Here is a 12,101-nt window from a genome sequence, read left to right as displayed (position 1 = left end):
ACATCCCATTTGGAAAAAAAAAGAATACTAGAAATTGCTAAGTAGTTACTTCTATAGCATAAAAAACTATCCACACAGCTAGGAGTGACTATTACCGTCATCCATCCACACAAGCTCCAAGGAAACATAAACAAGACCATGAGAGCATAACGAAACTTACCGTCATCCATCTGCACCTCAGTGCTACATCCCTTACAGTTTTATCTGGTAGAGCAGCAGCGATCTTTACATACTTGGAAAATTTTGGTTCATCTTTCAACCTACAAAGGGAAAAAAAAAAGATGTCACACTTGAGACATGTAAGAAATGACTAATGGTCCCAAGTCCAAAATTTTTTACATTTCATGGAAGCACAAAGGCGAAACTTTATATATTTCCAAAGGAACATACTTTTTAATAGACTCCATCATGGAGAAGAATATAACATGCCACCACTACTACCTCATAAAACAACTCCAAGTTGTTTTTTGAAAATTTGAACCATAGTACGAAAAAAAAAAGCTAAAGAATTTACTACTAATTAAACATTGCAATTTGCAGATTAAAGAAATAGCAAATGGAAGGAAATATCCAAAACAAAAAAACGTTGAAGGAGACAATAAGAAGAAGGTACCTACTTTGCAAGGCCGTTCTCTAATACATACTGCTCTTCAACAGACCAATCCATGACCAAAGCAGCTTCAGTTTTGCCTCCTCCAGTCACCAAAGATGGATACGCAAGTCCGGTGGTGCTAGTGCTTGGCGGCAAAGAATGATTATCCATTTGGAAACTGATCCAAAGGTATCGACTTTAGAGATCTAAAGCCAATTCAAACCTTCAGAGTAAGCAAGTGAGAAAAGCCAGGAGAGATTATTAGTTGTGCTCTGAATGAGATGAGTTATTCACCTTGGAGTTTTATAGAGAACTCGGGGGAAGCTGTGTATATATATCCTCAATAAGAGCCCTAATCTGAACCGGTGGTGTCACAATCTGAGATGCAACCGACAAGAGTGCAACTACGTTTGGAAACAACACGAGATGCTCCGGCGAGCAGTAGGAATTCAAGAATAGAAGAAGCGATGTGCAAAGAGGATAGGAGAGTTGGCGCAGCAAGTTGCGAACTCCAATGGAAGAGAGAGAGAGAGAGAAGGAGTTTAGTTTAGTAGCAAGTGTTGTTGGTGCTTGTTTGGTTCTGTTTTTGCAGAAGCACTTTGGGTTTTGTTGTATTCATATGCCTTTGCTGCCTTTTTATCTTATTTTATTTATATTTTGCTTTAGAAATGGAAAATTCTTTTGACAAAAAAAGTTGTTAAAAAAAAAGACAAATTAATTAAAACTCTCTTTCTACCCAATTTATAACACTTTGGGGTTTATGGGTATTCTTTTTTCATATAATTGTTTGTTTTTATAGAAGTTTTAAACTTCTATAAATAGAAAAAATAGTATAGACCAATGACATTTTGCTCTAGAGATATCTAGGCATCAGTATCTAGATCCTACATATCAATCTAGATTTGATTCAAAGATCTTTGCATATCTGTTAAAATAAAGTGTTCATTATTCGATTGTAACAAACATCAAAAGATAAATAGTGGTGGTGGTCATTAGAGTCCCCATAACATCTGAGTGACACACACACAAAAGGTTTAGCTAAATATTCTAAACAGTGTTAATTATTGTGTTTGTTTTTATATCTTAGTGTAATCTTTGTCAAAATAAACACTGAATCTTCAGCATCTTAAACAAATGTTCCTTACTCAAACACACACATACAAAAGCAATGAACCTGTCAATGCCGTTTAATGCGTTTCTTGGTGTGTTGTGTCTTATCTTGAGTTTTTTCTTCTCTTTCAATAAGCCATGCATACGAGCTGAAAGATGTTTTCATATGGTTTGTATTTTTAATTTCACAAAAAAAAAACTTCCAGCAAAACAAATACATGATCCGTTCTACCACCAAATCTTTTCACTTTCTCAACTCAAAAAACAAAAACCTGGGTGGCCTCGTACTCAATTATTCGTGCAACGCCTTGGTGAGGTAGAGCCTGCTGAAGTTCTGGCCAGCCACTCTGCATTGCAATTGGTCGACTCATTTTCAGTCCCTTGCTAAGCTTGAAATGGGAAGTAAAGAGTTAACAAGAGAACATACCCGTTGATTTGGCCACAGAAGTTTGAGACTTGGTTTGTGATGAGGAAGCTCTCTAGCCTCGACGGTTCAGGGATCGGCTTAAAGATTGGGTTTGAAGGATCCTCCTCGGGTAATGCCTCTTCCCCAGCTGATTTACGAGCCATGTTCTCCGTCCTATCAACCAAACCTCTTATTTAGCTACTTAGAATATTAACATGAGAAGCAAAAGCCCAAGACAAATGTTCAATATAGGACACTCACTACTCTGGCCATTAAAACATGTGACTAATACTATATCATCATCCAAGATAAGAACCGAAGAAATGAAACAAATCGAACCAGAACCCGAATAAAAGAACAAAGTGACCTACCTTCTCTTCTGGAGCCAGGCTTGTTGCTGCGCTTGCTGACGAGACAGGTTCCGGTGGTAATATTGGAACTGTAAATAAAAACAAGGTATTACATTAAGATATTTCTGAAGGTGAGGACTGAATAAACAGTGAAGAATAAAATAGAATACTGCGTTAAGATACCTTTTGTTGTTCCATGGATAAATCATCCATGCATTTAATCAAAAACTCCATATTGTTCTCAAGGAAAGGAGTGGTTGAGGAGTGAAGACGATCAAAATCACCCTAGCAAAAAAAAAAAGAAAAAGAAAATGGGGAAGAATTAATTAAGGGTCCAAACTTGGAATACTGACAGAAAGAGACAATCCGAATCCAAATACAAATATCGTACCTGTGAGACAGGTGTATCAGTCTCCAGCTCGGTCATAAAGGCACTGACAAGCGCAGAGTTTGAAACCTTGATCTGTCAAAAGAAAGTAAATCCATAATCAAAGCCAAACCTTTTTTTTCAAAGTAAGCTATAATTAAGTAATAGTTCCAACATTGTATACTTATACGAGTGGCTATTAAAACTGCAGGCAGAGAAGAGCAATGCTCCAGGGACTTACAGGTATTTCCTCAAAAATATCCATCCACGAGAAGTTTTTCTCTCTCAACCTGTACCAAAAAAAAGTGATGATTAAAACACTAAACAATCTCATGTGGAATAGGCTGTCGATAAATCAGGATATACATACTTGTCGCCTGTAAAGTTTCCGCCCCTGTACAACTCCATAAAGGAATCTGAAAGCTTCAAAGTCTTCAAGGCTAAGACGCCTAGGTCAGCTTTAGAGGGATCGTATATGATGCACACACATCTCTTGATGTTCTCCTGCAGATGTAGAATACATAATTTCTTAAAGCTCATTTATCGATTTTGCAAGGGATTCACAACAGAATTGCAGAAGCAAATATTTTCTAATGGCTAAGGTTCCAATCAATTAACTGAGCAAAACAGATATCTACGAGAACCTAGAGTATCATAATAACATACAGACATGGTAAAAAGGATCATGGAAAGTAGTACCTGGTAATTCATGAAGGTCTCAATCAGTTCTACAGTCTGATAAGATCCAAGCACAGTGGATTGATACCTGGAACAAAAATTAAAGCCAGATATTATTATTAAATTCCACACAAAAAAAAAACAAATTAGCAAAAGATTATTAAACCAACCAGCCAACAGTGTTGTTGTCAACATTAACCTCCCTGAGACACCTCATCATCTCAAGCTGGTAGTTAGCACCATCAGCTTCAATCTCTTCATCGTCATCTCTCACCTATACTCTCGTTAAAAAGATACATCAAAATATCAGATACAAAGCTATAAACAAAATTCATATCATAATGTGCAAACTTACAGGGAAAGGAAAACAATTGGTGATTTCAAGGACACTGCCAACATCAAGTCCAAGCAGCTGCCCTGTGACAAGCGTTGGTGCAAACTCCTTGCAGTGTTTGATTATCTTTAACACAGCCTATAATATCATCACATATACAAAAATCTTCAGCATCACACTACATTAAAAGACTGAAAATAACGATACAAATCTCACACTATACCAGTCCTTCGATCTGAACAACTCTGAGCGGAGGAGCCACCGCTTCGTCCTTAGATATCGCCTGCAGAAATGACCTAGCCACTGCAGAGAGAAAGAGTGAACTCAGCACGAAATTGAATCAAAGACAGGTATGAACAAAATTAAGCTTACTGGTTGCCATTGAATTGAATGATAACAATCTAGGGTGGTGGTGATGATGAAAGCTTCTCCGCCGTGAAAACACTGACGATGTGATACTTCTTTGCCGACGGCGAGGGGATGAGCTCGAGAGAGAGAGAGAGACTGTTGTGTTTGTTTGATAGGGCTACGTTTCGATAAGAAACTAAATTTACAAAATAGCCCTCAAATTTTGTATTTCATTTGTAATGGATCCTAAATGTTTATAGTGTTGTTGTTACAAACAAATTGAGACCAAATAAGGATGTAGCCCAGCCCATGGACCTATAAATGCTTTGGTCCATATTTTCTAAACAAAGTCGAATGAAACATAGGCCTAAAAAAATTTTAAGATTAGTTTTCGGATATACAGTACTGAAATAAAACGGTTGTGCTCATACTTTTCTTGAATTTGATTTTGCGTAAAATGCAGAGGAGCACGTCCATGATAGAGGACGATGGAGGGCTAATAGCAATTGAAATGGGAGCCGTAACCGATGAAGAGAGCTCTTTCTTCTCTTGGCTGACTGCGCTTAAACCAGCACTGCACAAGTGGTTCATTAGAATGACCTTTTGACTTCTGAGGACACCAAAGTGCAAAACCATGATATGATTTACTACGACAAATAGATTTTCTTTAGGTACCGTATATATAAGTTTTGGAATATAATTGGAAAAAAAATTGGACAAAATGATATAAAATTTTACACTTGTTTTTTTTTGTTTGCAATGTGTGACATTTGTTTTTCTAGACCTTTTATGTTTTGCAAGCTTTCATGAGTATTGCTTTAAGCTATCAAACACAAGATTTGTATATGGCACTGTATTCAAGCTATCAAACACAAGATTTGTATTATATTAAAAAAAGAATGCAATAACAACAACAACTTCAAAAATTCATGAATGATTAAAAAAAAACTCATTATGATTCTTTTGACTGATTAGATTATGAATGATAAACAAACAAAAAAAAACATTACGGTTCTCACATGATCCCACATCCTGGATGTAAATCACCCATAGTAAAGTTCTTAGGCGGAGGTGGCGTAGGCGGGAAACTCTTAGCTGCAGGCTTCTCATCCTTCTTCTGCTGGAAACCACCTGGTACTGGTAGTGCCGCCGGGGGATTAGGCTGAAGTGAATACGGAGGTGGAAGAGCATAAGCTTGATACGGTAGAGGTTGTTGGTAGTATATCCAGTTTGGTGGTGGAGGAGGACAATTGTATTGTTGCATCGGATGTCCTCTTTGATTGTGTAGAGGTTTCTTAAGTTGGTGATCGCTCCATACGATTTCAGCTTTTTGGCCTGCTTTTGCAATCTTTTCAAGTATTATTTCTGGATTGGTTTTCCCATATATGTATACCGTTCTACTTCGTTTGTCTATCTTGAAATCAACATCTGTTTATATATAAAATGATAAAATCTATAAACTAATATTAAGAAAATGATAATAAGTAAAAAAAAAAAAGAGAGAAATAGAAGAGAGTATGAAACCATCAATGGTTTTGAGCAAATCTTTCAAGGGTTTCACCCATCCGGACGTAGGAGATTCGATCTTCAAGAGACTTACCTGCGTAAAGATGATACATTAATATACACACATAATACATATTACATAACACTAATGTGACAATATATACCATGTGATTAGAAGATGATCCCATCGATCGATGTAGACACAAGACCCTCTTTGTTCTGTACAGAATAAAAATGAAAATGACATAATTTAATTATGAAATATGTTGCAAAACTCACTTTCTCATAGAAAATTTCAAAGTTTTACGAATTTTTTGAAGAACAACGATGATTTGACAATACGAAAGCAAAGAAGAGTCGAAAGGTGAAAGATGAAAGAGATTAAAGCAGGTGTGAAGAAGAAGACCTGTTGGGAGAAGATGGATGAATGTGAGCGTTTTTGCTAAAGAATGTGAGCGTTACTACAAATGCTAGAAATTTTAGGGTTTTGGTTTTATTACGGCGTTTTAAAAGAAAAAACAAATTTAGGACCGGAAGCCCAAGAAGGTAATGTATTAAGCCTAGCTTAATCCATATTAGTCACATTATAAATTATCGAAATCAAAATAACATGGAAGTATTGAAGTTATTTAGTTTACAAAAAAAAAAAAAAGTATTGAAGTTATTTGTGGGAGCTCACAGTCTTGGGGGTTACGCTATCCTGCCGCAAATTAATCTTAACTAATGGCCATTCTTAGGGCACCTCATATAATACCATAAGAACAGAGGTTACAGTAATCAATCAACATGTGAAAAGATTTCATTAATCAATCAACACTTTGGAAACATTACAATGCTCAGTTATTATTTTTTCTTAATGGAAATATGTTGAAAGTTCTAGACCTGACAATGAGAGAGTCAACAAGCAGAGAATTGTGGTATTTTTCAAACAACCACACAACTCTTTTCTGCCTTCTTTATCTTTCTTTCTTTGGACTCTATCTTATTTCTTCTTACCAAACCCATTTTCCTATTTTCTTCATCTCTGACCTCCATAGCCTACAAAGACATAGATGGCCAAAACAGAATTCTTTTCTCTAAACCGAATCAATTTTGGTTCTAGTGTTTTTAAAAAAACTCTGAAAACCGAACATGTGGAAAGATTTCATTAATCAATCAACACTTGAATGGTTTTGACACACTCCAGTGTTCATTTATTATTTTTATGAACATTTGTCTAAGAGTATTAGATGTTACAATGAGACTATGAGATTAAACAAGTAGCGAGTTGTGGTTTTGTTTTTTGGACAATTAACGACTTGTGGTTTTAAGTTTCAACTATTACACATACTTCTTTTTTTCATGTGAAATGGTTTCCAGAGCTCTCTTTCTGATGAAAATCATCTCCATCATTTTATTCATAGACTTGATCTCCTTCTCTGCCTTCTTTATCTTTTTCTCCTCCGACTCTATCTCCTTTCTTCTTACCAAAACAATTTTCCTCTTTTCTTCATTTATTGCCTCCATATCCTACAACCAAGAAGGCCATATCAGAACTCGGTTTTCTCTAAACCGAATCAATTTTGGTTCATCCTAACCAAGAAACTAAATGGGCTTGAAACGGTTTGACCTGAATCTTGTTGCGTAAGACTTTGGTAGAAGGTAATGAATTCCATAGAGAAGCTTTACAAGGAGCATTAATTAATCCTTGATCTCTCTTCAATTCAAGTTCCTTTAGCTTTCTCTCACATTCTTCTTTGTCAATTGTGCTTGGTTGATGGCTATATACTGGCAATTTTATCAACCTATATAACTCATACATCTGTTCTAGACAAATAGACCGATTTTAGAAAACATTATTACGACCATATTTATCAAAAAAAAAATTAGTTAAATATGGTTGTAGAACGAATACAATTTACACTTAACCTCTTCTTTTGTTTGCTTAAAAGAAACCAAAGAGTCGTCATCTTTACTTGGACTCAGCATCTTGAGAAGGCGTCTCTCACCATCCATGCTTTGTGCCTCGTGTAACATCCGATGGTTTAGGTTCTGCATGCAACATATATACAGGAAATATATATCAGATTTCGTTTGTTTATGATCAATAAAAAAAATTTTTGTCACGAAGATCAATAAATATAAAAGGTTATTTATAAATTATGATATCTAACATGGATGTTAATCTCTTGTTTCCCAGAGGAGAATGATATAACAGCTTTCTTGTCACGATATGCGCTATTAGCGAAAGTTAACTTGTCTAGCTCCATCTTCTTGGGACACTCTAATCGGAAATACGGGTTATCCTCGATCGATAACCATTCTCCATTAAGATAAATCCATCTGGACCGCATGTTGTATTTCAGTCTAGAGATGGCTTTTTCATGATAAAGCTGCTTAAAAGGAAAAATTCATAAGTTTTTTTCACGTATATTAAGATGTATATATCGAGAGAATAATTTCTAAAGAAAAAAGAGAATAATTTCTAAACAAACTTGTCCCAAAAAAAAAAAAAAATTCTAAACAAACATGCATGATATATACCTTTTTCTCTGTAATTTTTCTTTCGAGTTCAAGCATTTGTTGTTGCATCTCCTCTAACATCTTCTCATTCTCTCTTATCGATTTCGAAAACCTGTATGGGTTCCTCTTGGGTTCATGATCGAGAACCTGGTGTCTTCCATTTCCATTAGTTTTCTTTCTACTAGTTTTTGTGACCTCCATAGCCTTGGTAGAAATAAAGCTAGATGTAAGAAAAACTGAAGAAAAGCTTTTGGTCAAGGCTTACAACTGTCTGAGTTAGATGATAGAGAGGGTTGAGAGTACTTTTATATAGACTCTATGACTACATAATTAAATGTATTTTTGAAACTTGGTTTGCACACAAAGATAGTTGACCACATTGCCACCTTTTACTTTCTTTTATTTAATTCAAGCACATTATAGTATAACGTATTTAGTTAGTTGGACAATTTTTCTATATGATACAATATTCACACAACACCTATTTGACAATTTATACCATGTGATTAGAAGACAATTCCACCGATGTAGATACAAGACCCTCTTTGTTCTGTACAGAGTAAAAATGACATAAGTAATTCGTTATGAAACATTTAGCAAAACTCACTTTCTCGGAGAAAATTGCATAGTTTCACGATTTTTTTTGAGAACAACGATGAGTTAACAAGACGAGAACAAAAGAAACTCATGAGGTGAAGGATGAAAGATATTAAAGCAGGGGTGAAGAAGAAAACCTGTTGGCAGAAGATGGATGAATATGAGCGTTACTACAAAAGCAAGAAATTTTTGGTTGTTTAGACCACCTTCAATGGAGGTTTTGTTAATCAGAATCTCACTATTAAAAATAAAGAAATAAAAAAAGAAAATAGAAGAGCGAGTGAATAAATTTTTTAAAACAAGTGTTTTTAGAACCAGTTCTAAACTTTTACCTTCCACATGTTATGTAACTAGCATTTTAAGATTTACAAAAATAGAAAAATTAGTTATTCAATTAGAATATTAATTTTTTACTTTTGTAGAATCTTACCTAGTTTCTAATGGTTGGAAATGTTCTTATTGGGACATTAAAGGAAAAAAAAAATATTTTAGGACCGTAAGTAGGTTGGGTATCAAATTCAGAACCCGAAATTCGAACCAAATCTGAACCAAAAAATCCTATCCATTATCTAATCCAGAATATAAAAATATCCAAATGGATCTTGTAAAATGGTAGAGAACATGTCCGAATCCGAAGTATTATTAACCTGACCCAAAAAATCAGAAATTAATAGTCAATATAATATTTGAAATATATATATAAGTATTTAAAATATAAATATTAAAATTTAAATAAATACCTTAAATTCCCAATTAGTTATAAATAAGTATTTCTTGTTCGTTGAAATAATAAGTGTACTTTATCTATAAGTTAATACATATTGTTTAAAATTCATTATTGTTTTCATGTTGATCTAACATTTTAATGCTATTTTCTCAATTTTATGTGTGTTGGATTAGTTTTTATTTAATTTTAGTGTTTTTTATGTTGTGCTTTAAATTTTTCTTTTTTACTTCTTATATATTTTAACTGAACCGATATAATTTGAATTCAGACAATACTTGGTTGTTTTATAGATTATAAGACATACTATAACTTGATGTTATAAAAAAAGACATAATATAAATTATAACCGAATCTAAAGTGTTACTATCTCAAACCGATTCATACAAATAAAAAAGTTAGAATGGAACCTAGAGATATAAACCCAAAAATTTGATATATCCGGTCTAAACCTATAAACGGATATCCAAACGCTGAGGACTAACAGGAAGCCAAAGAAGGTAATGTATTAAGCCCAGCTCAATGCCCTATTAGTCACATTATAAATTATAGAAAACAAAATAACATGAAGTATTTGTGGGAGCTCACAGTCTTGGGGGTTAGGCTATACTGCCGCAAATCAATCTTAACGAGTGGTCATTATCAGGGCACCTCATATAATACCATAAGAACAGAGGTTACATAAATCAATCAACATGTGAAAAGATTTCATTAATCATTCAACACTTTGAAAACATTACAGTGTTCAGTTATTAGTTTTTTAATGGAAATATATTGAACAGTTTTCCACCTGACAATGAGAGATTCAACAAGAAGAGAGCTGAGGTTTTAAGTTTCAAACTACTACACAACTCTTTTGGTGTGAGATGCTTTCCATGGCTCTCTGCTTTCTGTTGCTTATCATCTCCACCATTTTATTCATAGACTTGATCTCCTTCTCTGCCTTCTTTATCTTTCTTTCTTTGGACTCTATCTTCTTTCTTCTTAGCAAAACCACTTTCCTATTTTCTTCGTCTCTGACCTCCATAGCCTACAAAGACATAGATGGCCAAATCAGAATTCGGTTTCCTCTAAACCGAATCAATTTCGGTTCTAGTTTAGTTCATTCGAACAAAAAATCTAATTAAATGGGCTTAAAATCGTTTTAGACCTGAATCTGGTTGCGTAAGACTTTGGTAGAAGGTAATGAACTCCATAGAGAAGCTTTACAAGGAGCATTAACAAATAGTTGATCTCTCTTCCTTTCAAGTTCCCTTAGCTTTCTCTCACATTCTTTTATTTCCATTGTGCTTGGTTTATGGGTATGGCCTGGCCATCTCACCCGACTATATGGCTGCCACATCTGTTCTAGAGAAATAAGCGCATATAACGAGGTAAGACCATCATTAGAAAATCAATTAGCTAGAATTTAAGGTTATAGAACGTATATAATTTACACTTAACCTGTCTTTCAATTTCCTCAAGAGGAAACTCTGAGTCGTCATCTTTACTTGGACTCAGCATTTTGAGAAGGCGTCTCTCACCATCCATGCTTTGTGCTTCGTGTAGCATCCGATGGTTTAGGTTCTGAAACATATATATATATATATCAGATTTCTTTTGAATAAAATTTTTATGATCAACAAAAACTAAAAAGTGTACTTAATTAGAAATTAGGATTTCTTACATGGGTGTTAATCTCTCGTTTCCCAGAAGAGAATGATATAACAGCTTTCTTGTCACGATATGCGTTATTAGCGAAAGTTAACTTGTCTAGCTCCATCTTCTTAGAACAATATGGGAAACTTCGTTCATCATCTATCCGCCCCCATTTTTCATTATAAATATATCCGTAGCGTAAGCTGTCTTTCAGTCCCGAGATGGCCTTTTCATGATAAAGCTGTACTTAAAAGAATGAAAAGTCACAAGTTAGTCACCACTATATATAAACTAGAGAGAAAGGTTTTCTAAACAAACATATATGGATGTTCTACCTTCTTCTCTGTTATTTTTCTTTCCATTTTAAGTATTTGTTGTTGCATATCCTCCACCATCTTCTCATTCACCTCTATCGACTTTAATAAGCTGTATGGATTCCTCTTAGGTTTATCGAGAACCTGATGTCCTACAAAAGTTTTCTTCCTACTAGTTTTTGTGACCTCCATAGCCTTGGCAGAAATAAAGCTAGGTCGTGCAAGAGAAGTAGCAGAAAAGTATTTAGATATGGATATAAAACCGTATTGAGTTAGATGATAGAGAGGGTTGTTGGGAGTATGTTGATATAGACTCCATGACTCTACATTATTGAAAGCATTTCTTGTAACTTGGTTTGCACGGAAAGAAAGTTGACCATCTTGCCAACTTATATTAAACAAGCAGATGCTGCCAGGGCATCTGCGCTTATCTATTACTAAAATAAAACTTCTCTCAAAAAGACCAACAAATATTTTATTGACCAAAGTCCAGCAGTCAAAAGAACAAGCATTTGAAAGAATATACGACGATTGAGAAATGTAAACTTTTATCTACGATGTATAGTTTGTATTTCCAAATATCATTTGAGAAATCCCAGACGTTCATTACATGCATACATGATACATGCATGGTA

The 12,101-nt window shown here is 34.6% G+C and overlaps 4 protein-coding genes and 1 long non-coding RNA gene across 5 annotated transcripts; all 5 read right to left on the bottom strand.

Moving 5' to 3' along the window:
* Positions 1–160: 160 nt before the first annotated feature.
* On the bottom strand, positions 161–749 carry LOC130506368 (uncharacterized). The gene is made up of 2 exons (XR_008941994.1): positions 614–749; positions 161–260 (listed from the first exon to the last, which is right to left on the bottom strand). It is a non-coding gene; the product is annotated as an uncharacterized LOC130506368 (long non-coding RNA).
* A 1,096-nt stretch (positions 750–1,845) lies between these two features.
* Positions 1,846–4,372, bottom strand: LOC130506367 (eukaryotic translation initiation factor 3 subunit H-like). Its single transcript, XM_057001008.1, has 12 exons — positions 4,210–4,372; positions 4,061–4,140; positions 3,859–3,975; positions 3,674–3,777; positions 3,525–3,591; positions 3,196–3,329; positions 3,067–3,115; positions 2,850–2,921; positions 2,642–2,743; positions 2,480–2,547; positions 2,130–2,282; positions 1,846–2,049 (listed from the first exon to the last, which is right to left on the bottom strand). Exons 1-12 carry the CDS (start codon positions 4,217–4,219, stop codon positions 1,995–1,997), a joined length of 1,011 nt encoding a protein of 336 aa, XP_056856988.1. The 5' UTR covers positions 4,220–4,372; the 3' UTR covers positions 1,846–1,994.
* Positions 4,373–5,198: 826 nt separating this feature from the next.
* LOC130506369 (la-related protein 1A-like) lies at positions 5,199–5,879 on the bottom strand. The gene is made up of 3 exons (XM_057001009.1): positions 5,856–5,879; positions 5,710–5,785; positions 5,199–5,613 (listed from the first exon to the last, which is right to left on the bottom strand). Exons 1-3 carry the CDS (start codon positions 5,877–5,879, stop codon positions 5,201–5,203), a joined length of 513 nt encoding a protein of 170 aa, XP_056856989.1. The 3' UTR covers positions 5,199–5,200.
* A 750-nt stretch (positions 5,880–6,629) lies between these two features.
* Positions 6,630–8,453, bottom strand: LOC108810976 (uncharacterized). The gene is made up of 4 exons (XM_057001010.1): positions 8,215–8,453; positions 7,845–8,063; positions 7,301–7,722; positions 6,630–7,200 (listed from the first exon to the last, which is right to left on the bottom strand). The coding sequence occupies exons 1-3, from the start codon at positions 8,392–8,394 to the stop codon at positions 7,561–7,563; spliced, it is 561 nt and encodes a 186-aa protein (XP_056856990.1). The 5' UTR covers positions 8,395–8,453; the 3' UTR covers positions 6,630–7,200; positions 7,301–7,560.
* Positions 8,454–10,266: 1,813 nt separating this feature from the next.
* Positions 10,267–11,721, bottom strand: LOC108808657 (uncharacterized). Its single transcript, XM_018580770.2, has 5 exons — positions 11,488–11,721; positions 11,181–11,393; positions 10,958–11,080; positions 10,665–10,856; positions 10,267–10,544 (listed from the first exon to the last, which is right to left on the bottom strand). The coding sequence occupies exons 1-5, from the start codon at positions 11,656–11,658 to the stop codon at positions 10,350–10,352; spliced, it is 894 nt and encodes a 297-aa protein (XP_018436272.1). The 5' UTR covers positions 11,659–11,721; the 3' UTR covers positions 10,267–10,349.
* Positions 11,722–12,101: the final 380 nt, after the last annotated feature.

The sequence above is a fragment of the Raphanus sativus genome, unplaced genomic scaffold, assembly GCF_000801105.2.
Source record: "Raphanus sativus cultivar WK10039 unplaced genomic scaffold, ASM80110v3 Scaffold3159, whole genome shotgun sequence".
NCBI lineage: Eukaryota > Viridiplantae > Streptophyta > Magnoliopsida > Brassicales > Brassicaceae > Raphanus > Raphanus sativus.
Note: the sequence above shows the minus strand (reverse complement) of the source record. Positions and strands in the feature narration are given on the sequence as shown.